The sequence below is a fragment of the Pelecanus crispus genome, chromosome 22 (genome assembly GCF_030463565.1).
Source record: "Pelecanus crispus isolate bPelCri1 chromosome 22, bPelCri1.pri, whole genome shotgun sequence".
In the NCBI taxonomy this organism is placed as follows: domain Eukaryota; kingdom Metazoa; phylum Chordata; class Aves; order Pelecaniformes; family Pelecanidae; genus Pelecanus; species Pelecanus crispus.
In genome coordinates this window covers 2,386,624-2,411,070 of record NC_134664.1, presented here as the reverse complement: position 1 = coordinate 2,411,070, position 24,447 = coordinate 2,386,624, and the positions used below count along the sequence as shown (strand labels likewise).

The following is a 24,447-nucleotide window of genomic DNA, read 5'->3' as shown; positions in this document are numbered from 1 at the left end:
AGGGGTGTGAGCCTGCGGCTGGGAGCTGCCCGCCTACGGGGTCCAGGGCCCGGCACGGCAGCACAGAAGGAGCTGCCCCGACCAAGCCCTGCGGGACCCGGGGACTCATCCCTGGTAAACCGAGGGACTGACTCGGTGGGAAACGAGCCCACCTCATCCCCAAAAAGGGGGCGGCCACCCAGGGATGCTGAGAGCATCCCGCTGCTGCCCTACCACCCGTCCTCCCCAGCGTACCCCTGCAGCGACCCCACATCCCCAGCCCGGACCCCCCGCCCAGCAGCCAGCCCAGCGCCATGGTCACGGAGCCGGGAGCGGACGAAATCCTCCCCCTTCCCAACCAGGCTGCACCCGGGCGGGGGGGCACAACATGCCGTGCGCCAGCCCCGTCTGCGCGCAGGACACACAGACGCCCTCGGGGGATGCCCAGACCACAGACACCCCCGGAGGACGCCGGACCCTCGGCTGCTCGGCTTTGCTGCGGTTTCTTCTGCCACCTGGTGCCCACGGCTCCAGCTTTGGGCTCCGTCCCTTTGGCCAGGACAGGGCAAGCAGAGCCCGGACATCATAGAATCATAGAACCATGGAATGCTTTGGGCAGGGCCCTTCAGAGCCCACCCAGCCCAACCCCTGCAGCGACAGGGACAGCTTTAACCAGAGCAGGGTGCTCACAGCCCCGTCCAGCCTGGCCTGGGATGTTCCCAGGGATGGGGCCTCCACCGCCTCTCTGGGCAACCTGTGCCAGTGCCTCACCGCCCTCACTGTAAAACATTTCTTTTTTATATCCAGTCTAAATCTATTCTTCTTTAGTTTAAATCCATTATTCCTTGTCCTGTCACAACAGGCCTTGCTAAAAAGCTTGCCCCCCCCCTTCCTGCAGCCCCTGTCAGCACTGCCAGGCCGCACTCAGGCCTCCCCGCAGCCCCCTCCTCTCCAGGCTGAGCACCCCCAGCCCCCCCAGCCTGGCCCCGCAGCAGAGGGGCTCCGGCCCTCGGGGCATTTCTGTGGCCTCCTCTGGCCCCGCTCCAGCAGCTCCGTGTCCTTGTGCTGAGGGCCCCGAGCTGGGCGCAGGGCTGCAGGGGGGGTCTGCCCAGAGCGGAGCAGAGGGGCAGAATCCCCTCCCTCGCCCCGCTGCCCACGCTGCTGGGGGTGCAGCCCAGGACACGCTTGGCTTTCTGGGCTGCCAGCGCACATTGCTGGCTCATGCCCAGCTTTTCACCCCCAGCACCCCCAAGTCCTTCTCTGCAGGGCTGCTCTCCATCCCCTCACCCCCAGCCTGCATTGATAGCGGGGGTTGCCCCGTCCCAGGGGCAGGACCTTGCACTTGGCCTTGTTGAACCTCCTGAGGTTCACACCGGCCCCCTCCCCAGCTTGTCCAGGTCCCTTTGGATGCCATCCCGCCCTTCTGGCGTGTCAGCCGCGCCCCTCAGCTTGGTGTCATCTGCAGACTTGCTGAGGGTGCGCTCGATCGCAGTCTGCGCCATTGGTGAAGATGTTAAACAGCACGGGTCCCAGCACGGACCCCTGAGGGACTCTGCGGGTCAGGGCGAGGGGGCCGGGGGCAGCTTCCCCTGTGCCTCTCAGATGAGCCAGGATCAAACTGGGTTGCTCCCTCAGGGGCTTTGCCCGGGGGGGGTGAGATGAGAGGACCGAGGTGAAGCCACATGGCCGGGGTGCGCCCGCCGCCCGGGTGGGCACATGCCTGGGGCACGGCTCCAAGGAGAGCCCCGTGCAAGCGGGTGACCCAGGGTCTTGCGGCACAGCCGCATGAGAGCGTGAAATCGCTCCTCCCGGGCGTGCCAGGCTGCTGGGGATGGGACTGGGGGGACGTGGCTCCCCTCCCACCCTCCAGCCCATAAACTCAGCGGGCGGCAGCCCTGCACAAAGGCGGCTCCTCTCCCAACGCTGACCGCGGTGCCCGGGACCATGGGCCAACTGCAGCTCTGGCTTGCCGTCCTGGCCACGCTGTCGGGGATTGTGGCTCAGGAAGGTAGGGGTAATGCTGGGGGACGGGAGCCAGCACTGGGCAGGGTGGGTGCAGATGGGACGCGGCAGCAGCTCTCCGAGTGCTCTGCTTCGTGCCAGAGCCCCATCAGCAAGGCTGGAGGATGCTGGAGCAAAGCTGGGGTCAGCAGAGGGGACGTCAGGGATGCGGAGTCACCCCGGGGGGGGATGGAGGAAGGCTCAGAGGCAGTCAGAGGGGGGCTGCAGGACACCCCAACTTCCCGCCACATCCCCTCTCTCATCCCCCAGACCTGTACCGAAAGGTATTCGTCTTCCGGAAGGATCCCAGCGATGCCTACGTGGTGCTGACGGCCAAGTTCGAGCAGCCACTGCAGAACTTCACCGTGTGCCTGCGGTCCTACACCGACCTGACCCGGCCCTACAGCCTCTTCTCCTACGCCACCAAGGCGCAGGACAACGAGATCCTCCTCTTCAAGCCCAAGCCCGGCGAGTACCGGTTCTACGTGGGGGGCAAGTTCGTCACCTTCCGCGTCCCCGAGGGCCACAGGGACTGGGAGCACGTCTGTGCTAGCTGGGAGTCCACCGCCGGCATCGCCGGGTTTTGGTTCAACGGGAAGCCCTGGCCCCGCAAGGGGCTGCAGAGGGGCTACACGGTGGGGGCAGAAGCGGCCATTCTGCTGGGGCAGGAGCAGGACGCCTTCGGGGGCGGCTTTGATGTCTACAACTCCTTCTCAGGCGAGCTGGCTGACGTCTACCTGTGGGACATAGAGCTGTCCCCAGACAAGATGCGAGCCGCCTACCAGTCCCTGCGCCTGCCGCCCGCCATCCTGGCCTGGAAGAGCCTGAGCTACGAGGTGAAAGGCGATGTGGTGGTGAAACCCCGGCTCCGGGAGGCACTGGGGCTGTGAGAGCCGTCCGGCTCCGGGGCTAGGGCAGCCTCAGCCCCCGCTCTCCCCTCCCCATCCCCATCACCCCTTTGCCTCTACAACCCGCTAAGAAGAAGGTGCCATCTGCACACCCCAGCCGGGGAGCAACCCGTCTGGACGGGGCTCAAATGGAGCTGGGGAGGGCTGGGGGCACCACTCAGCCTGGCAGAGTCCCCCTGAGCACCAGCGCCTGCTACCAATGCCTTGGGCACCCTTCCCCTTCCCACACCCCGCCGAGCTGCCCCGTGGCTGGCTCCTGCGTGGGCAGGACGCGGATCCACTGGCTCCAGTGCTGCCCAACCACCCACAAAGCGGCAGAAGAGATGAGGGATGAGCAGGGACAAGCAAGGGCTTGGCCCAAGCCCTTGGGGACACGGGACCCTTCCCCAATGCCTGTCCCCATGCATACCCGCCGTCCCCGGGGCTCCCTGCCAGCCCACTGGGTCTGCAGGCTCCCAGGCAGGCAAACTGGGCCCTTCACCAGATTGCCAAACAGCCCCGTGGGTCAGCGCACCTCAGCACTCGGGGACGAAGGTCACAGGTGAACACCACTGTTGTGCAGCTGCACTGACCCCGGCACAGACCCTCAGCCGCCGCAGGGCCGTGGCACGGTTGCCCCTCAGCACGGAGGTGCCGGCAGCCAGGCTCGGCAGTGCCATGGGGCAGCTGTGGCTCTGCCTCCTTGCCCTCGCAGCACTTTTCGGCCTCGCTGCCCCGCAAGGTAGGAGCAGAGGGGCTGCGCCGGGACCCCCTCTGCGTCCCATGGGGAGAGCAGAAGGTGCCGTGGGGAGCAGTGGGGAGCAGCGGGTGCAGTGGGTATAGGGACATGCAGCGGTGGTGGCAGTGGGGAGCAGTGGAGAGCCCTGAGCACTGCAGAGGGGTGCAGGGAGAGGTGCAGTGGGTGCAGCGAGGGTGCAGGGGGTGCAGCAAGGGGTGCAGTGGGTGCAGGGGGAGGCGCAGGGGTCACGCAGTAGCTGCGCAGCGGAGGAGGCACCCAGAGCTCTGCAGAAGGGTGCAGTGGGCACAGTGCAGTGTGCTGGGGGTGCAGCAGGGGTGGGAGGAGGAGATGCAATGGCAGCGTGGCAAGAGCCAAAAGGGGCACCCTGAAGCACAGCAGCGGGGGGCGGCAGGGACGCAACGCCGGGCACCACGCAGAGTGCCACAGGGCTGCAGCGGGGGCTGGGGTGGGGACACGGGGGTCCCACGGGCTGGTGCAGCTGGGCCCCACAGGTGGGGACAGGGGGACAGGGAGAGCCCTCCACCCAACCTGGCCCTTTCCACGGGGTGCTGCAGCAGAAGTGACCGCCCAGATCCAGGCTGACCCGCTGGCACCCACCCTGTACCACCAGCTGATGCTCTTCTGCAAGGTCACAGGGGACCCCGGGTAAGGCGCTCCCCACCCTCCCGTGGCCTCTGGCATGGCACCAGTGTGGGGCAGGCAGCTCCGGCATCCCCAGCCCCGTGGGCAGCAGGAGAAGAAGGGGCTGGCGAGGGAGCACCATGGTCCCTCCATGTCCCCCCACCCCATGGCATGGCCACGCCAGGGTATCTACCCACCTGAGTGACACTCGGCTCAGCCCCCAGATATTCCTGTGGCAGAAGGAAGGAAGCCGCAACCCCCTACAGAAAGGCCCCAACAACATCCTCCTCTTCCCCTCCTTCAACAAGACCCACTTAGGCACCTACACCTGCACAGCCACCGGCTCCCTCGGCACCGCCGTGGCCACCTACAGCCTGTGGGTAAACGGTAGGGAGACGACCACGGGGACGGCTGGGGACGAGGGCTCTTCCCCTCCTTCCCACAGCTCGTCCTCACCACCCAGTGCCCATGCCGCCCCATGTCACAGCCCACGTGATATGGCTGGTAGTCTTGGTGGCGGAAGCCACCTCGGGGGCTGATGCTGGAGGCCACCTCCAGGTTGGTGGTGGCTTCCTCGCTGGCACCCTGCGACCCTGCCTCCTCTTGGGGGACGTGGCCGGATGCCTGCACTGTGGCAGGAGCAGCCACCCCTCTCTCTCCTCTCCCAGACCTGCTGCACAAAGTGTTCGTGTTTCCCCAAGAGACCAAAGTCTCCCACGTGCTGGTGAGGGCAAAGCTGGAGCAGCCGCTGCAGAACTTCACCGTGTGCCTGCAGTCCTACACCGACCTGACCCGGCCCTACAGCCTCTTCTCCTACGCCACCAAGGCGCAGGACAACGAGATCCTCCTCTTCAAGCCCAAGCCCGGCGAGTACCGGTTCTACGTGGGGGGCAAGTTCATCACCTTCAGCGTCCCCGGAAGCACTGTGGAGAGTGAGCACGTCTGTGCCAGCTGGGAGTCCGCCACCGGCATCGTGAGGTTTTGGTTCAACGAGAAGCCCTGGCCCCGCAAGGGGCTGCAGAGGGGCTACACGGTGGGGGCGGAGGGGGTCATCGTGCTGGGGCAGGAGCAGGACGCCTTCGGGGGCGGCTTCGACGCCCAGCAGTCCTTCGTGGGGGAAATCTCATCCGTGTACATGTGGGACACAGGGATCTCCACCAGCGGGGTGAGGATGGCCATGCACAACAGCCCCCACAAAGCCCCCATCTTCGGCTGGAGGAATTTCCCCTACGAGATCGTGGGCGAGGTGTACCTGAAGCCCTGACGCCCGGCGCACGGCACGGGGCTGCGCACCCCGGGGTTCTCACGCGTGGCGGTTGGCGAGCGCTGGGCGGCCCCCCCTTCCCTGCTGTGTAACCCCCCCAAAGCCACCTGGCAACGTATAAATGCTGTGATTTCAAAAGCAGGAAGGGGCTTTGCCAGGCTAATTGAAGCCCACCAAAGCTCAGCGTGGCTCGGGTAATTAATTCGGGCTCAGAAAACTCGTTAGGGCAGGGGTCGGTGGGAGAGCAGGAAGGAGCATGAGCCAGGGGAAGGGGCTGCCGCCAGCCCAGCGGCCCACTCCTGTCCCAAGGACACCGGGAACACCGGGGCCACCGGGAACACCGGGGCCGGGGCCGAGTCGGGGGACAGAGAGCGGTCACTCCCTTGCCCAGCGCTGGGGGACGTGCACCCCCGCCCACCCCCAGGCACAGAGCGGGGCTGGGGCCGGGAGGGGCAGCCCCAGAGCAGCCCCGTGTCCCGGAGCCCCGGGGGGTGCAGTACAGGAGCCCCGGGGGGTGCAGTACGGGACCCCCGGGGGGGGCAGACCCGGTGCCTCGGGGGGTGCAGTACCGGTGCCCCCGGGGGATGCAGTACAGGAGCCCCGGGGGCTGCAGTCTGCAGTCCCGGTACCCCCGGGGGGGGGCAGTCCCGGTGCCTCGGGGGGGGCAGTCCCGGTGCCCCCAGGGGATGCAGTATGGGAGCCCCGGGGGGTGCAGTCTGCAGTACCGGTGCCCCGGGGGGGGGGGGGCAGTCCCGGTGCTCCGGGGGGTGCCGTCTGCAGTCCCGGAACCGGGGGGGTCGTCCCGGAGCCCCCGGGGTGCAGCCCCGGAACCGGGGTGGGAGGGGTCGTCCCGGAGCCCCCGGGGTGCAGCCCCGGAACCGGGGTGGGGGGGTCGTCCCGGAGCCCCCGGGGTGCAGCCCCGGAACCGGGGTGGGGGGGTCGTCCCGGAGCCCCCGGGGTGCAGCCCCGGAACCGGGGTGGGAGGGGTCGTCCCGGAGCCCCGGGGTGCAGCCCCGGAGCCCCTGTGGGGGGTCGTCCCGGAGCCCCGGGGTGCAGCCCCGTGTCCCGGCGGCCAGCGCGGCCCCGCCGCTGGCGCACGGTCCCTGCCCGCCCGCGCCGCCGCCCCGTGCAGCCGCTGCCCGGCCCCGCTCCGCCGCCGCGCTTCTCCCCGGTACGGCGGGGCGGGAGGGGCCCGGGCCCGCTGCGGCGGCCTGCGGGGATCGGCCGGGCCGGGGCGGGCGCGGGGCCCTGCTCGGGGCAGCCCGCGGGGGCCGGGCCCGGGCGGTGCGGCCTACGGGGGGCTGCGGCCGGTGCGGGGCTGCCGCGGGGGGACGGGCCCGGTCGTGGGGACGGGCCCGGGGATCCCGGGGGGGGCCTGAGCTGGGAGGGCCCAGGGGCCTGGCCACGGTCCCCGGGGGTGGTACTGGGGGTCCTGGCCACGGTCCTGGGGGTGGTACTGGGGGTCCTGGGGTCCTTGGCCACGGTCCCCGGGGGTGGTACTGGGAGTCCTGGCCACGGTCCCCGGGGGTGGTACTGGGGGTCCTGGGGGCCTCGGCCACGGTCCCCGGGGGTGGTACTGGGGGTCCTGGGGGCCTTGGCCACGGTCCCCGGGGGTGGTACTGGGGGTCCTGGGGACCCTGGCCACGGACCCCAGGGGTGGTCGTGGGGGTCCTGGGGGCCTTGGCCACGGTCCCCGGGGGTGGTACTGGGGGTCCTGGGGGTCCTGGCCACGGTCCCCGGGGGTGGTACTGGGGGTCCTGGGGGCCTTGGCCACGGTCCCCGGGGGTGGTACTGGGGGTCCTGGGGGTCCTGGCCACGGTCCCCGGGGGTGGTACTGGGGGTCCTGGGGGTCCTGGCCACGGTCCCCGGGGGTGGTACTGGGGGTCCTGGGGGTCCTGGCCACGGTCCCCGGGGGTGGTACTGGGGGTCCTGGGGGCCTTGGCCACGGTCCCCGGGGGTGGTACTGGGGGTCCTGGGGGTCCTGGCCACGGTCCCCGGGGGTGGTACTGAGGGTCCTGGGGCCCTGGCCGTGGTCCCTGGGGGTGGTACTGGGGGTCCGGGGTGCACTGGCCACTATCCTCGGGGGTGGTACTAGGGGTCCGGGGGGTCCTGGCCACAGTCACCTGGGGGGCTGGGCAGGGGGTCCTGGGGGGCCTCTGAACTGGGGATGGGGCCATGGGGGTCCTGGCCATGGTCTGCCAGGGGTCCAGCCCGGCCAGGGTCCCCAGAGCAGCCCTGTCCCTAGGGAGCGTGGCGACGCAGGCCCACGGTGACGGTCCCCGCAGGCAATGGGGGCACCCAAGCCCCCCAACTTCTCGTGGGTGGTGGAGGGGCGGCTGGCGGGCCTGGCCATGCCGCGGGAGCCGGGGCACTACCGGTTCCTGCTGGGCCAGGGCGTGCGGCACCTGGTGTCGCTGTCGGAGCGGGCACCCCCGCACCACGGCTGCTGCCCTGCCATCCGGCTCCACCGGCTCCGCGTGCCCGACTTCAGCCCCCCGACGCCCGGGCAGATCCAGAGCTTTCTGCAGCTGGTGGAGGAGGCCGGCGCCCACGGGGAGGTATGGCAGGGGGCACGTCCCACCGGAGAGGCAGCACCAAGGGGGGTGACGCCTCAGGGGGGGTGGCACCCCGGGGTGGGAGGAGGGGGCACCCAGGGAGAGGTTACGCCGAGAGAGTAACGCCAAGGGAGGCAACGCCTGTAACAGCAAGGGGGGATGGCGGGCAGCGCGGGGGGGCTGCGGCAGGGACGCCCATGTCCCTCCGTGCCGGTGCCCGCTGACGGTGCGGCGCTGCCGGCCAGGCTGTGGCGGTGCACTGCATGCTAGGACACGGCCGGACTGGCACCATGCTGGCCTGCTACCTGGCGAAGGCACAGAAGATGAGCGGCGGCGACGCCATCCGGGAGATCCGGCGGCTGCGGCCCGGCTCCATCGAGACGCGGGAGCAGGAGCAAGCTGTGATCCAGTTCTGCCAGCACATTCGGTAGGTGCAGCCCCGCGGTGGGGAGACCTGTCTCTGTCGCTCCCCTTCCCGGAGGGGCTCCTGGTGCCGTTGCCGGCGGTGTGCCAGGCGCAGCGAGTGGGAGGGGAGCTACAAGTCCCAAAGCCCAGCTCACCAGCGGGTTCTGCCCCACCGCAGCGCTGGAGAGGACAGCGAGGAGGTGTGAGCACGACCATCTCCCCTGTGCAGCGCGTGCCGGATGGGTTCGATGGAGACAGTCGCTCTGAAATGGCGGGGAGGCCTGTCCCAGCCCCGAGGTGCTGCCATCTGTCCCCTCCCGCATTAAAGGACTCTCCTGTGGCTTTTCTCCAGCGCTGCGTGTGGGGAACCGGTGGGCAGCACACGTGCTCGTGGCTCTGCCGGGCTCCCCGCCATCCTGTTTGTGCCACACGGCTCGCTCGGCAGCCGCACTCCGGGCTGCGGGGGTCCTGGCTCTTGTGGCTCTGCCTGGCCTCAGCCCTTGCTGAGCACGAGCGGCTCCGCTTCGGGCACCAGCAGCAGGTCCCGGAGCTGGTCGCCCGCCAAAGCGGCGATGCCACGGGGAGGGTGGCAGCCGCGTCAGCGCACGGTGGCTGGCGCGGGACGTTGATGCTTAAAGTGAAGCTTAGACGGAATTTAGGCATCTCTGTCCAAAAGTCCAATCCTGAAAATCTCTTCTCAGCTGCTCCTAACCTTGGTGGCATTTAAATCCTAAGGGCAAGAAGTGTCACCGTCCCCATTCCCGGGCGTGCGGCACATGGCCGGGAGCGCCTGGCGCTCGCTGGGCACAAGCACCATGTCCGCGCCCTGGGCTGGCGGGGCCGTTGCCTCTGCCAGGCAGCTCCACGGCCCCCAAACGTTGCTCTGAAACCACAAAACGTCCTCGTCTTCTCTCAGGAACGAAGCGCCAGGGTGGTGGCACTGAGCGCCGCTGACAAAGCTCCGAGCCGTGGCTGGGGGTGACTGCCTGTCTCGGGGCAGCTGTAGCACCTGGGTGTCCCACCCCTCCTGGACCCGGCTCCTCCTGCGGGCCTTGGGATGGGACAGGCAGGGACGGAGGAGGTGATGGGGGGGGGGTCTTCGCTGCAGGATGTGGGGCACCCCAAAAAGCAGGGAGTAGAAAGCAGCCCCCAGCTCTGCCCAGTGGCCCGTGGCCCGTCCCCGGTGGGGACTCCGGCAGCAGCGGTGTCCCATGAGCCGTGCCGTGGCTCTGGGGGGCTGTGACACCCCACCAGGACGTGGGGCCATCCGGGGGTGCTTGACTGCCTGCACTCCTTGCCTGGGGCACGAGTGGTTGGGGGGGGGCAGCCCTGCGCTGGGGGACAGGGACGGGGACGACGGGGACAGGGACGATGGGGACGGGGCAGCGCCGTCCAGCTGCAGCACCTAAGCCTGCGGGAGCTGCAGGACTCACATGGGCCCGTGAGATGCAGGAAAGCAGCTTAAGCGCAGAATTATTTACTTTAACTCCTCTTACTTTAGCTCTGTCCTTAATAGTCCCCCGGGCTCAGGGGGCCGGGCCAGGCCGGGCCGACAGGGGGGACTGCGGACCCCCCTGCCCCAGGGAAGGGGGGCTTTGCCCCAGCATCCCCGCCCCAGTGCTCGGCACCAATCCCGGGACTCGGCGGTGCCGCAGAGCAGGGCCCAGCACGGCACATGCAGTCCGGCATGGCCACGCTTGACCGTCGACGCCGGGCTCTGTCGTGGCGACAGGGCGCGGGGGATGTCCCCTCCCCGGTCAGCCCCTGTCCCAAGAGGCCTTCCAGAGCCCCCGGCCTGGCCAGCAGCCCAGCTCCGGCTCAGCCTGGCGGGATGGGGACGCCGCGCCGGTGGCCATCGCTGCGCCAGGGACGCATTTAGGATGGGATTAGAGAGGTGATGGCCGGAGCGGGGAGCCCTGGCACGGCGGCGGTCACGGGGGTGCCCCACGCCAGCACGTGCACTGCCGGCTGCGGGGCTGTGCGCCGTGGGGCACAACTGCTCCCCAGTAGTTAGCGAGAGGACGAGAGGAAATGGGCTCAAGCTGCGCCAGGGGAGGGTTAGATTGGATATTAGGAAAGATTTCTTCACGGAAAGAGTGGTCAAGCATGGGAACAGGCTGCTCAGAGAGGTGGTGGAGTCACCATCCCTGGAAGCGTTCAAAAAATGGGCAGAGGTGGCACTTGGGGACATGGTTTAGTAGGCATGGGCGTGTTGGGTTGGTGGTCGATGATCGTAGGGCTCATTTCCAACCTTAATGATTCCTGGTTTTTACTTTCATTAAAAATAATGCAGCCACCAAGCCAGGAAACACGAAATTGCTACTCTGCCCTGAATTGGTTTAGTGTGGACTTGGCAGTGTGAGGTTAATGGTTGGACTGGATGATCTTAAAGGGCTTTGCCAACCTAAATGATTCAATGATTCTATGAGTCTCTGATATTAGGAAAAATTTCTTCATGGAAAGAGTGGTCAAGCACTGGAACAGGCTGCCCAGAGAGGTGGGGGAGTCCCCATCCCTGGAAGCATTCAAAAAACGGGCAGAGGTGGCACTTGGGGACATGGTTTAGTGGGCATGGGGGTGTTGGGTTGGTGGTCGATGATCTTAGAGCTCCCTTCCAACCTTAATGATTTCTAGTTTTTACTTTCATTAAAAATCATGCAGCCACCAAGGCAGGAAACATTAAATTAATTATTACTCTCCCCTTAACTGGTTTAGTGGTGGCCTTGGCAGCGTTGGGTTACTGGTTGGACTGGATGCTCTTCAAGGGCTTTGCCAACCTCCACGTTCCGATGACTCGATGATTGTCCACGATCCGGTGACTCGATGGTTCTACGGCACAGCTCGGCCCGGCGTGGCTCGGCCCGGCGTGCTATGGCGGGGCAGGGCGCGGCACGGCCTGCGGCGGCCCTGGGTGAGCGCCGGGCAGCGCCGACGCCCCCCGGGCAGGCAGCGTGCGGGCACACCTGTGTCACACACCTGTGTCGCACACCTGTGTCGCACACCTGGTGACACGCGGCGCGTGCCCGTGTCCCACGCGTGTATCGCCCACCCGGGGCCCCCCCCGCCGGAACTACAGCTCCCAGCAGCCCCCGCGGCTCCCACCGCCCCGCTCCGCCATTGGCCGCCTCGGGGGCCGCCTGGCGCCGGGCTCGTGATTGGCTGGCCCGGCGGTAAGGGGCGTGGCTGGGGGGGCGTGGCCTGGGGGCGGCCCCTCCCGCCGCCGCGGGTTTGTTTGCGGCCGCCGGGCGGCGGCGGGAGCGGCGGGGAGGGAGCGCGGGGCCGGGCCGGGCCGGGCCGAGCCGAGCCGAGCCGAGCCGAGCCGAGCCGAGCCGAGCCGAGCCGAGCCGAGCCGAGCCGAGCCGGGCATGAGGAGCGGCGGGACGCGGAGCCGCCAGCGCCCCCCGCCCGGGGCCAGTGCGCCGTGGGCAGCCCGGCGGAGCCCGCCGGTGCGCGGGCCCTGAGGCGCTGGTGTCCCCCCCCGCCCCCGGTGACCCGAACTGCTGGCCCCCGCCGCCCGTCCGCCCGTCCCGCCGGGGCCGCCTGAGGGGGGACCTGGGCTATGCGGTGGTGGCTGCGCGCCGCCGTCCTCAGCCTGCTCGCCGGCGCCGAGGGTAAGGGGCCGCCGCTCCGCCCGCGGCGGAGGGGTCGGGCCGGGGCGGGAGCCCGGGGCGGGAGCGGCCGCGCTGCCGGCGGGGCCGGTCTGGCAGGTGCCGGGCCCCCGGGACGCGGGTGGCGGCGGGGCCGGTGCACGTGGTGCCGGGGCCGGGGGGCGGCGGCGGGCGAAGCGGCGGCTCCCGTCCCGTCCGGCCCGGCCGTCGGGGCTCAGCCCTCCCGCCCCGCTCCCGGCAGGCAGCGGCCAGAGCGGGTCCCGGGCCGTGGTGGGACGCGTGGGGCAGAGCACGGTGCTGGGCTGCGACCTCCTGGACCCCCGCGAGGCCCGTCCCCCTCTCTACGTGATCGAGTGGGTCCGCTTTGGCTTCGTCCTCCCCATCTTCATCAAGTTCGGGCTCTACTCGCCGCGGGTGGACCCGGAGTACATCGGTGAGTCCCCGCAGCAGCGGCTGGTTATGGGGTCCTGGGGGGGGGCCCCTCCTGGCCCCAACCTCCGGGCTGGGACTGGCCCCGGGGCAGCGCGTGAGGCCGGCCGGGCTGGCCCCGGCGTCCCGCGTCCCCGCTTGCCTTGGCGGGGCCCCAGCCGAGGGCTACCGCTGCTGTCAGAGCGCATTAATCACGGTGCCGGGGCGGTGGGGAAGCGCAGTGCTCTCCCGCTGGCCCCGGGCGGCAGGAGGGGATGCTGCAGGGCCGGGGAGGTCCCCTCGCAGCGGGGCAGGGTCCCCTCGCCACGCAGCAGCTCCAGGGATGGCCAGAGTAAGAGGCAGGAGGGATGCGGACACCCGGCTCGCAGGGAAGACGCAGCCCCCGGCCCAGCTCGGCAGCGGGAGGGTTCCCCACCGGGACAGAGGGTGGGAGAAGCTGCCCAGGCAGGAGGCTCCCGGCATACCAGCCGTTGCTCCCATCACCGTGCCCTCCGGCTGCTGGGGCCTCCCCCAGCGCTGCCCACTCGGCATGGGGATGGTTGAGTGCCCGCCATCTTCCGTGCCAGGCTGCGGCGTCGTGGCAATGCCTGCTGTGACGGACCGGGGACGGTGACACCGGGATGCCCCGTGCCGGAGGCCTTGGGCAGCCGGGCGCTGCCACGCCGCCGCCTCGGCCCATGCGGGTCGCTTGAAGGTTGAGCCTGGCGAGGGGATTTTGGCGAAGCTGCTAATTGGTGGTGCTGGGCTGGCTGGGATTTGGAGCAAAGCTGCACTGGGCAAGGGCTGTGGCGTGGGAGGGGGATATTCTCCTCTTTACGGGATATTTAAAGTGAAGCGGCGGCAGGCCTTTGCGAGCACAGAGGTGAAGACAACGGGAGCGTCCCTTGAGGATGGGGATGGCTGGGGAGGAGGGGAAGGGCTGGCAGCCAGCGTTTTCGGCTGAGCCCGGCCCCAGCAGCCTGTGGCAGCGATGCACCAAAATCCTCCCGCGGAATGGGATGGGGAAGGCTGGAGTGCCGGAATGTGGCTGGGTCAGGAGCCTGCCCCCATGCCAAAGCTGGCCCTTGCCTAAAAAATGCACGGCAGGCTGAGGTTTGAGCCAAGCCCTCTCCTGCCTGGCCACGGACAGAGCGGCGCTGCCTCTTCCCGGGCTGCATAGGAGACCGATTTCGGGGCGCGCCCCGGCCTCTCCCCGCCGCCAGCCCGTGCGCGGGGACACCTTTGCTCTGCAGCCAGCCCCAAGCCGGCTCGGTGGGACCCGTGGTGACAACAAACCCTGCGGTGATGGCAAGGCACCTGCTTTCCCTGGGGCCCAGGCCAGGCTCCTGTTACCTGAGCCCGGCATCGCAGGGCCCCTCAGCTGCAGGAGCTCTGGTTACCCAGAAAGGGCCTGGCAGCGTCCTGCCCGCTCCTGCCTGCGCTGCCCTCAGCCCTCCCCTTGTCCCCGCTGCCGGCGCAGCCCTGCGGGGCCGTGGGAGCGGGCTGGGCTGCTGCGGGATCAGCGCTGGGGGGGAAGGGGGCTGGTGGCCGTAATGAGGGCGAGGTGGGTGGGCAGGGGGGCTGACGGCTGTCACCATGGCAGCGGGGCAGCTTGTTTTCAATCCTCTGGGGAGCTGGGAAGGGATGGAGGGAAGGGCAGGGATGGAGGGAAGGGCAGGGGCCGCGGGCACGGGGTAAGGGCGAGGGCAGCCCCTCCTTTCCAGCCCTTCCCAGGCAGAGCAGATCAGGGGTCACCCAGAGGGGTTGGGGAGCCCCTGCTGTCACCCACATCCCTCAGGGCAATTTGGGTCATCCTGGGACCGGGCTGGGCTGCAGCCACCTCTGTGAGAGCCCTTGGGTCACTTGGGGGAAGGGGGTCTGCTCTCCCCCAGGTGCCACCGTCCCCCACGGTGTCGTGGGCTGCTGTCCCCTGCTGCCGGCTGGCCTGGAGCAGGGCCGGTGGTCCCTGGCCTGGCTCCCTGCTCGGGCACCCCGTTCCCGGCACGGCAAGCGCGGCGGCTGGGGCTGCAGCCCTCTTTGTGTCCCTCTGAATGGCGGTTGCCAGGCGCTGGGGGATGCTGGTCTGGAGGGCAGCGGCGGTTTTGTTATCGGCTGGGTGGTGGAAGAGGAGGAGGGGGCTGGGGCCAGCACGGGGGATTAGGGGGAGGCTGGGGGGCGTCCCCCAGGCACTCCGATCCCTTCCAAAGGGAGCTTTGTTCAGGAGCCTGCTGCTCCCACCCGGCTCCTGGGGCTGTGAGCTGGCAGCTGCAGGCAGGGATGGGGCTTCCCGGAGCTGCCCTGATTCCCGGGGCTCGGCGTGGGAGCTGCCTCCGGGGTGAGGGTTGGGAGGACCCCTTGTCCCACGGGTGTGTTGCCCGTGGGTGGCTCCCATCCCTCTCCCATTGCCCATGGGCCGCTCCTGCCACCCCCCTCGTGTTCAAAGTTTGCCTGGGGTGTTGCTTCGTGCTCCAAGTGAGGGATGCTGCCAGAGGTGCCCAGATGTGTCCGTCTGTCCTCAGCATCTCCTGCTGCAACAGACACCGTGGCTCTGTGTTGGAGCTGGCCATGGGGAGAGGCAGGAGGGGTGGGAGACACGGCAGGTGGCTGCAGCAGCTGGAAGAAGCCCCGGGCGCTGTTGAGAAGGGATTGCGCTCGTCTGTGTGCTGGGTGCGTGGCCCCGGCGCTCAGTGTGCGATCCTGTCCCTCAACCGCCCAGCCTCTGTGCCCAAACCAGCCTGCCCGGGTCCCGCTGCTCCTTCTCCTCCTCCTCGCCAGGCTCGTCTGGCGGGATGCAGCCTCTTGCTGCCAGTAGCGCCCGTGCGGTGCCCAGCCTGGGCTCCGGTGGCTCTGGCAGCGCATGGGGAGCACCTCTGGCACCGAGCTCCTGGGTAGAGCCGAGGGAGGGGGAGGTTTGGCAAAATGCACTTTGTTGGAAACGCCTCAGGAAGATGCTGGTCCCAGGGAGCTCTGGGGTGTCGACAGCAGCTCCAGTGCCGCGAGCTGCGTGCAGTGCCGCCGCCACCGTGACCGTGGCTCTGCCACGGCGTGCTGGGAGCGAGGCCACCCGGGGCGATGGCGTGCTTGGGGCTAAACCCTCGTCCCCAGCCTGGAGCAGCTCTCCAGGCCGTGGGTTCCTGCAGCGGGGCTGGGGGCGTGTAGCCCTGGGGGTGCCAGGGCAGTGGGTGCCGCTGGCTGTGCACCCCGGCCGGGGCTGAGCCAATTGCCTGCTGCACGCCTGAGCTGATTATGGCTCTGATAATAGCCCAGGGGATTAAAGGGCTGTGCTCGCTGTCGCTTTGCACCCTTATCCTCTTCTTCATCAAAGAGGCCATGGGGCGCGGGGCCACTGCTTGCTCAGGGCAAGGGCCCCACAGCCCGGGAGAGCCCCCCGCTGCCGTGCCCCTCGAGGGGTCTGTAGCGCTCGTCCCTGCGAGGCGGGCGAGGGGTTCAGCCTGACTCCGCGCCCCGGTGCGAGGGGACGGTGCGGGGGTGCCTGGGGCTTAGCAGGGCTCCTAAGGGTGAGATGGCCGGGGGGGCTTCCCAGGGAACGGGTGGCCCAGGCTGCGGGGGAGCGGTCCCTGAAAGGCAAGGGGGAAGGTGTCGGAGGGATTTTGCAGGCAGGCTGGCAGCTCGAGGGGAAGGCAGAGAGGGCGGTGGGAGCAGCGCTCAGGGCACAGGGACCCACCTTGCTGGGGGCTGGGGGGGTCCCTGCCGAGGCCGCCCTACGCAGGGGCAGGTGGTGGAGCCCACCACCGCATCCTTCCCTGTTTCCTCGACAGCAGCAGGAGGGGTAGCGCTAAACGTCGGTGTGAGCAGCCTCCACCGCAGCACAGCCGCCCTGGCTTTTGCCCCGCAGCTGTTCCCAGCCTCCTGCAGTGCCAACCGAGGGAGAAGCAGCCCGAGCGTGGGCTGGCTGCATGGGCAGACCCTGCCGCTGCCACGCGGGCCAGTTGGCCCTGATCCCCAGGGAAGCTGCTGCAGCAGGGGCGAGCGCCGTGTGTGCGGGTGGCCCGGGGAGCCGGCTGCCCCCGAGCCGGTGCCGCTGGCTGTGACGGCCGCTTCTGGGTGCGCAGGTCGCGTGCGGATTGAGGAAGGCGCCTCGCTGCGCATCGATGTCCTGCGCGCCGAGGACCAAGGCTGGTACGAGTGCCGCGTACTCTTCCTTGACCGGCACAGTACCGACGCTGACTTCCAGAACGGCACCTGGATCCACCTCACCGTCAACGGTACCGGCTGATCCCACCCTCAGTTGCTGCTCTGCCCAGCGCTGCCCAAGATCTCTCGGGGCTGGGACTGGATCCGCTGGTCTTCCAAGACCAGTTGAGCCACACCTGGGGGTGAGGGTCTGGACTTGTCTTCACAGCACCCCCCACCTTCCTGGAGACCCCCCCTGCGTTCGTGGAGGTGCGGGACCGGGATACGCTGAGCCTTACCTGCACGGCTGTCGGCAACCCCCAGCCTGTTGTCATCTGGAAGAGGAGCGACCTGGCTGTCGAGAGCGGGGACACGGTGCAGGTGAAGACAGCAAACCCCCCCGTGATGCGTCCCCCTCCTCGGCCGGGGTCTCGTGGGGCAGCCAGGTGCGCAGAGCAGCACTCGGCTGGAGAGCGGGCACGCGTCCCCGCCACGGTGGCACCCACCTCCTGCCCCCAGCCCGGCCCCCGGCGCCACGTTCTGTTCTGCGTCCTGTCCCTCGGTGGCTGCGCCATGTGCCCGGTGCCGTTGCAGGTGAGGAACGGCACGCTGAGCATCGCCGTCGTGGAGCGCGCCAGCGCGGGCACCTACACCTGCCATGCTTCCAGCAAGGAGGGCACCGTCACCCACACCACCCGTGTGCTCGTGCAGGGTAAGAGCGGGTGCTCTCCCAGCCCTGGCCGCGTGGGCCACCCCGCTGGGTGCTGCCTCAGGGCACGGAGGGAGCCAGGTCATGGGAGTTGGTTTTGGGGCAGGCGCAGGTTTGACAGCTGTGGGAGCACCCGGGGCCATTCCCTGTCCCCAGCCCTCACCCTGCCCTCTGCCCCACACTGCAGGGCCACCCATCATTGTGGTGCCGCCGCAGAACGTCACCGTCAACATCTCCCAAGATGCCTTTTTGGCGTGCCAGGCTGAGGCATACCCGGGAAACCTCACCTACACCTGGTTCCAGGGCAGCAGCAACGTCTTCCACCTCAGGTGCAGCGGGGACGGGGATGGCACCGAGGCAGCCGTGGGCTCCTGCCAGTGGTGCTGGGGCCAGCAGGCTGCCGTGGCCCTGCGAAGCCTGGATCTGAGCGCGATGGGCTGGCTGGGTGCGTGGCGGCGGGGGTCACTCATCCCGGGGCGCTGGGGGTGGTCCCAGCCGCGCCGCTCACCACCGCCCTCCCCTTCCCTTGCAGCCGCCTCCAAGCTCGTGTCCGCATCCTGGTGGACGGGAGTCTCTTGCTGCAGCGAACAACCCCGGATGATGCCGGCAAATACACCTGCGTCCCCAGCAACGGGCTGTGGAAGCCGCCTTCTGCCTCGGCCTTCGTCACGGTGCTGTGTAAGAGCCCCGCAGCCCCCCGCAAGCCCAGGCCATGCTGTCGCCAGCTCTACTCACGGAAAGGCCCTGCTGGGCCAGTCCGGGGCGGGGGGGGGGGTGCCCCTTCAGCTGCCGCAGGGACCCCAGCCCCCCGCCACCCTCACGCAGGCCCCTGTTTGTCCTCGCAGATCCGGCGCAGGTGACCGCCATGCTCCCAGAAACCCACCTGCCCAAGGGGATGCAGGGTGTGATCCAGTGCCCTACCAGGGCTAACCCCCCTCTGCTCTCCGTCAGCTGGACGAGGGATGGGCGCCCGCTGGAGCTGGACAAGGTACCGCCGCTTGCGCCCTCCCCCGCCTTCCGACCCCCCTGAGCCCCTTGTCCTCACCCTGCGGCCCCCTCTTCCAGCTCCCCGGCTGGTCCATGAGACCGGACGGCTCCATCGTCATCGCGACGGGGAACGACGACGCGCTGGGAGTGTACACGTGTACCCCGTACAACAGCTACGGCACCGCTGGCGAGTCCCAGCCCACGCGTGTCCTGCTGAAGGTGAGGCTGGGCGGGTGGGCGCGCTGCCCGAGCCCCTTGCCCGAGCTGCTCCCACCCCGCTGCGCCGAGCAGCCCGGCTGCGCTGCGGTGCCCGTCGGTCTGCCCCGCCGCGGGTCTGCGCCCCGTCCCGCCTGCCGCCAAGCCCTGCGCTGTGCATGCCTGTCTTCCAGGACCCCCCCACCTTCACGGTGCGCCCCAAGGAGGAATATTTCCAGGAGGTGGGCCGGGAGCTGGTGGTCCCCTGTGCAGCCCACGGGGATCCCCCCCCAACTATCACCTGGCTGAAGGTAGGAGCTGCTGCTCTGGGGAACAGCTGAGCCCTCCTGGGAGGCGGACGCTGCTTGTGGGCTCTGGGGCATCGCTCTAGGGCAGTCCCGGTGTCCATGTCCCCACGGATGCTACAGGATGGCATCTCTCCTGGTTTCTGCGGGAGAAGGGGCTCGGGGTACTTTGCTTGTGTTGCTCTCTAAGGAACCAGGGCAAAGTCCTGCCCCTGAGTCCCTAAAGCAGCCCCAGGGTGGTGGAGCACGTCAAGTCCCATTTTCCCCAAGGGCCCGGGGTCGCTGCAGCGCGGCCATCCCAGGCCTGCAGTGGGGTGGGCTGGGTGGTCGCCCGCCCTCAACGTGTCCGTGCCTCACCGTGCAGGTGGGCAGCGCGGGGAAGAGCGGCGCCCAGGTGGATGGGAACGGCAGCCTCGTCTTCCGACCGCTCAGCAAGGAGCAGCATGGGGTCTGGGAGTGCATGGCCACCAACCAGGTGGCCAGCGTCAGCACCGCCACCTCCATCCACGTGCTGGGTGCGTCGCCGGTCCTTGGTGGGCAGGCATTTTCCGTGGGTGCTGGGCTGGCCTGGGGCGGACGGAAGGGACGGAAAGGCCCCTGCACGGCTGTTGTCCAAGCTGCCCGGTCTGATAGGTCTTCTCTCTGCTTTCCCTGCCAGGTACCAGTCCTCACGCTGTCACCAATGTCTCTGTGCTCCCGCTCCTGCTGGCAGCCAACATCTCCTGGGAGCCGGGCTTTGACGGAGGTTATTTCCAGAGGTTCAGCGTCTGGTACACACCGCTGTGAGTCCCTGCTGTGGGCAGGGTCTGGCGTCCCACCTGGGGCCCTCAGCTCTGGCCTCACGAGTCCCGCATCTCCTCAGGGTGAAGCATCCGCCCTGGGCCCATCATGACTGGGTGTCGCTCTCTGTGCCGGTGGGGGCTCAGCACCTCTTGGTGGAGAATCTGCAGCCAGACATGAGCTACCAGTTCAGCGTCCTGGCCCAGAACAAGTTGGGCAGCGGCCCCTTCAGCCAGATTGTCACCTCCATGCCCAGGGGTAAGAGGGGGGTCTGTGTGCTCCCCAAAGCAGCCCCTGTCCCCCCAGAGCCCTCAAGTGCTTGAGAGGCTCCTGTTTCTGCCCTGCTGTCCCCCACATCAGCTCCCAGACCAGCATCCCCTTTCTCCTCAGGCTTCCCAGTGACCACAGTGCCTCCAGAGCCGCCGGCCATGACCATGCGCGTCTTCCTGTCCCCACCGCAGGCTCTGACCGCCAACGAGACTGTGCGCGGGGTCCTGCTGCGGTGGGAGCCCCCGGCTCAGTTCTCGGTGGCGCTGAGCGGCTACGCGCTGGAGCTGCGGCAGAACAAGGGCGGCTGGGAGGTGCTGGACCGCTCCATCCCCAGCACGAAGACCCAGGTCCTGGTGCCAGGACTCATCAAGGTGGGAATCTCACCGGGCGCTCCCTGGCTGCAGGGCAAGCTCTGGGGGGATGCAGCAAGGGAGGGGGTCAGATCTCCTGCGTCGCTGCTACCTGGAGCTGGGGCATCTGGTGATGCCGCAGAGCCGCTCGGCTCTGCAGCTGTGTGGGCTGAGGCTTGGCTGGCCACCGTGCCAACAAGGCTAATGGCCCTCTGCTCCCCCAGGACACCTTCTATGAGTTCCGACTGGTGGCCTTTGCTGGCAGCTACATCAGCGATCCCAGCAACACAGTGAACGTCTCCACAGCAGGTAAGGCCTGGGCTGGCACCCGCTTGCTCTTCCTGCCCGGGGGACGGAAATCGGAGGTGCGAAGTGCCCAGCGTGGTCTAGGATCTTCCCAAACAGAAACTCTTTCGCGCTGCTCCCACCCCCAAGTGTCCCTGCTGCTAGACCAGGGGACACGGCGCCCAGAGCAGGACCCCCAAAGCTAATGCCGTGGGAACACCCATCTCTGCGTGCGGATCTGGCCTGACTTCAGTCTCACGGACTGGGTAGCGGGAGAGCTCTGCACAGAGCATCCCTGCTCCTGGCACCCGGCACGGCGGAGGGCAGAGGTCTTGCCCAACGCCAGACCGGCCCCGAGGGGCGAGAGAGCCGAGGCTTTGCTGTTTATCCCCGTGGTGCTGGCAGCGTGAGGGAGGCCGTGCCCGCTGTGCTCCACGGGTAACGGAGCCTCTGACAGTGTCTCCTGTCTGGCCCAGGCATGGAGGTGTATCCGTCTCGCACCCAGCTGCCGGAGCTCCTGCCGCAGCCGGTGCTGGCTGGGGTCATCGGGGGGATCTGCTTCCTCAGCGTGGCTGTCATCTTCAGCACCATGGCCGCCTGCATCATGAACCGCCGGCGTGCCGCCCGCATCCAGAAGCGAAGGCAAGGTAGGAGCGGGCTGGCCGGGTGCAGGCGCCTGGATCCCGGGGCTCCCGGAGACCTCGAAGCACGGCGTGCAGGGCGGCAGGGCACGGTGCCCAGGGAGGGCACAGGCCAGCCCGGCGCTGGGGGGCTCACCAGGGGCGGCTGTAGGGCTGAGTGGGTGCCGCTGTCTCCTCATCATCACTTTGAGTTGCTTGCCGTGTGATCCCCTTGTGTTCTCATGACCTTCCAGATCCACCACTCGTCTTCTCCCCCAGCAAGAAGCTTCCACCTCCACAGTAAGTCATGCCATGCCACGCTCCCTCCCTGTCCCGCTCCCTCCCTGTCTCGCTGCGCTCCGCATCATTCGCTTGCCGCTGGCTGGGGGCAGAGGGGGTGTTAGGAGCGAGGTGCTGGGGTCGGGGCGTGCCGTGGGGTAGGGCTCCCCCGGGGTGCTCCCTCTGGGGAGTTTTGGCCGAAGAAAAGATCAGAAAGCACAGGACCAGGTCTGTTGAGCGTGCAGCAGCGGTGCTGGGTCGCGGTACCTGCTGCCAGATGCCCAGCACGAGTTCTCCCAGCACGGGGGGCAGCCAGACCAGCCCGGAGCTGCAGTGGCTGCCTTCTTCCTTACAGCAATTCTCGTGGCTCTGGTAGCCCAGACAGCACCGTGAAGCTGAAGCTGCAGCCGTCTCCCTGCCGGAGCCTGCGCCGGACGCTGCTGTGGGGTGAGAAGGCCGGCACCAGCCTGGGCCTCAGCATCGCCGGGGCCGGCTCCCAGTACGCCGTGTACGAGAGCCACGTCGGGGAGCAGGTGCCCCTCGAGCGGATCTGCCGTGGCCCCGATGGGCGCTTCGTGGTGGAGACCGACACGCAGCCGCAGGAGAGCGGCTTCGGGGCGCTGCCCTACGCCGAGCTGGAGCCGTACCCCCAGCGGGACCCCCCGGGGCCGCAGCCTGAGCCCTACCTCCAGCTGCCCCAAGAGGAGGAGGAGGAGGAGCCCGTCTGGCGCAAGGGGGTCTCGCTGCGCCCCCGGCCCGTGGGGCAGGCCCGCCGGGGAGCCCGGGCTGCCAGCTACCGCCGGGGCCGCTACTTTGGCTACGGCAGCAGCAGCCCCGTGGATGAGGCCGCGGCATTGTGCATCGTCAACATCAGCCCCGTGGCCTCCGCCGCGACTCTGCCTTACAGCACCGTGGAGGAGCTGCGCGACAGCCCCGGCAGTGCCGGGCCCTGCCGGAGCGCAGCCAGCGCCCTGTGGGACTCGCTGCCCCCCGAGGGCTCCCCCCGGCCACCCCTCGGCCCCCTGGGCTCCCCCAGCCTCCGGCGCAGCCGGCAGCCGGCTGGCCCCCCAAGCCAGAGCGGGATCCTCCAGTACCTGAGCCTGCCCTTCTTCAAGGAGATGTGCGTCGACGGCGACTGGCCGCCTCCGGAGATGCCGGCTGAGCCCAGCCACGCTGGCAACCACCCAGACCCCGCCGCCAGCCCGTTGCCCGCCCCGCCGGGGGCTGGGGGCTCCCCGCAGCGCGCAGGCCGGCGGCTGTGCCCGGACTGCATTGACACATGTGCCAACGCCACCTCCCCCTCAGCCACGGCTTTCCTCAAGCCCCCCAGGCTGCCGGTGGGTCCTGCCAAGGCCTCGCTGCCCGGCACTGCCGCCTGGCCTGGCTCCCCCAGCCCCGGGGCCGGCCCGCGGCCCCCCACCCAGCCGGCCGCCCGCCTGCCCGGCGGTGGCGGCAGGACTGAAGCCGTGCCTGCAGCCGGCACCGCGGAGCCCGGCTGGCCGCCGGGCAGGCCGCCGGATCCCGCAGCCCTGGAGAAGCTGCCGCGGGGCAGTTTGACCAGCCAGAGCAGCGGCCGGGGCAGCGCGTCCTTCTTGCGGCCCCCCTCGCTGGCGCCGTCCCTGGGGGGCAACTGCCTGGGCCCCCCACTCGGGGACGGGGGCAGCTGGCACAGCGGAGGCTCGGCGGCGGAGGAGGAGGGCAGGGCGAGGACGGATGCAGCCCTCGGCGGCAGCGGGAAGAGGTGAGCCGTGGGCAGGGTGCCGGGGACGAGCCGGCTCATGCTGGGGCAGCTCTCGGCCTGTCCCACAGGGCTTGGCTGGGGTGTCCCGGCGCGTAGCCACCCTGCTGCCTCCCAGCCCCAGCCGCTGCTCCCGGGGGCCACCCCCCCGGGGACCACCCCGCCGGCGCCCACCCCAGCAATCCCCGCCGCGTCCCCGCCAGCCTTCGCGCCCCGCAGCCCTGGGGGTGGGTGCCTGCGTGGGTGCTGTCCTGACGCCCGTCCCCGCAGGAGGAACACCTCGGTGGACGAGAACTACGAGTGGGACGCGGAGTTCGCGCTGGAGTCGGACATCCTCGAGGCGTTGCAGCTCTACCGCAGCGGGGACCCAGCGCGGCCTGTCTCCACCATCGCCCTGCGCGATCTGGAGCGGCAGAGTGAGTGCGGCGCACCCAGACCCCCCCGAGCATCGCGGCCCCGGGGGGCTCTCGCCCACCCTTCCCAGGGGCCGGGGGGAGTGGGAAAAGAGGGTGCAGGTCCCTTTGGCACCCACATCCCTGGGGGTGGCCCCATGGGCGGGTGGCACAGCAGGGCCAGATGCTGCCTGTCTCCCCGCAGAGCCCGGCAGCGGCTCCTCCCCGGTGAGCTCGGTGTCGGCGGAGGCATTGGTGGCGGCGGGCGGCCCCCCAGAACGCGGCGCAGCCCCACGCCAGGAGCTGGCGGCATCCCGGCGTCGCAGGGAGGTGGCCCAGCAGCGGCGGCAGCGCCTGGGCCCCCGTGGGTGCTGTGCTGAGCGCTTCGAGTTGGCCACGCTGCTCTAGGGACCCCCGGCACCCCCCGGCCCGGGGGAGAAGGATGTTGGGGAGGAATAAAGAGGCGTGAGAGCAGCGGCGGCTCGCGTGTGGCAGGCTCACCCCCCAGCCTCGGGGCACCCCCCATCCCCAGGCCCCTCGCCCCTCCAGGGTCTTGCTGCGTCCCCCCACCCCATCTGGTGCTCCCTGCACCCCGTGGGGCCGCCGTCGTCCCCGTGTCCCACCCACCCCACCCCCAATCCCACTGCATACTCCCTGCATACCCCCCAATCCCCCTGCATTGCCCCCCCCGTGCTCCCTGCGTCCCCCCCAATCCCCCTGCATACCCCCCAATCCCACTGCATCCCCTCTCTGTGCTCCCTGCATCCCCTCACATTCTGCCCCCAATCCCCCTGCATCCCCCCCAGTCCCACTGCATTCCCCCGCCCTGCTCCCTGCATCCCCCCACGTCCTGCCCCCCCAATCCCACCGCAATTCCCTCCCTGTGCTCCCTGCATCCCCCCCAATCCCCCTGCG

General features: G+C 69.3%; 4 protein-coding genes across 4 annotated transcripts; all 4 read left to right on the top strand.

Moving 5' to 3' along the window:
- Positions 1–1,923: 1,923 nt before the first annotated feature.
- Positions 1,924–2,870, top strand: LOC104037416 (serum amyloid P-component-like). The gene is made up of 2 exons (XM_009491361.2): positions 1,924–1,987; positions 2,251–2,870. The coding sequence occupies exons 1-2, from the start codon at positions 1,924–1,926 to the stop codon at positions 2,868–2,870; spliced, it is 684 nt and encodes a 227-aa protein (XP_009489636.2).
- A 675-nt stretch (positions 2,871–3,545) lies between these two features.
- On the top strand, positions 3,546–5,512 carry LOC104029557 (mucosal pentraxin-like). The gene is made up of 4 exons (XM_075724471.1): positions 3,546–3,609; positions 4,182–4,272; positions 4,466–4,635; positions 4,917–5,512. The coding sequence occupies exons 1-4, from the start codon at positions 3,546–3,548 to the stop codon at positions 5,510–5,512; spliced, it is 921 nt and encodes a 306-aa protein (XP_075580586.1).
- A 2,288-nt stretch (positions 5,513–7,800) lies between these two features.
- On the top strand, positions 7,801–8,498 carry DUSP23 (dual specificity phosphatase 23). The gene is made up of 2 exons (XM_075724539.1): positions 7,801–8,070; positions 8,313–8,498. The coding sequence occupies exons 1-2, from the start codon at positions 7,801–7,803 to the stop codon at positions 8,496–8,498; spliced, it is 456 nt and encodes a 151-aa protein (XP_075580654.1).
- A 3,533-nt stretch (positions 8,499–12,031) lies between these two features.
- Positions 12,032–23,940, top strand: IGSF9 (immunoglobulin superfamily member 9). The gene is made up of 20 exons (XM_075724365.1): positions 12,032–12,083; positions 12,322–12,513; positions 16,562–16,714; positions 16,852–17,003; positions 17,217–17,334; positions 17,519–17,660; positions 17,864–18,009; positions 18,177–18,319; positions 18,397–18,537; positions 18,708–18,824; positions 19,183–19,333; positions 19,477–19,600; positions 19,681–19,856; positions 19,989–20,239; positions 20,443–20,527; positions 20,980–21,150; positions 21,378–21,423; positions 21,758–23,143; positions 23,411–23,556; positions 23,738–23,940. Exons 1-20 carry the CDS (start codon positions 12,032–12,034, stop codon positions 23,938–23,940), a joined length of 4,095 nt encoding a protein of 1,364 aa, XP_075580480.1.
- The last annotated feature ends 507 nt before the right edge of the window (positions 23,941–24,447 follow it).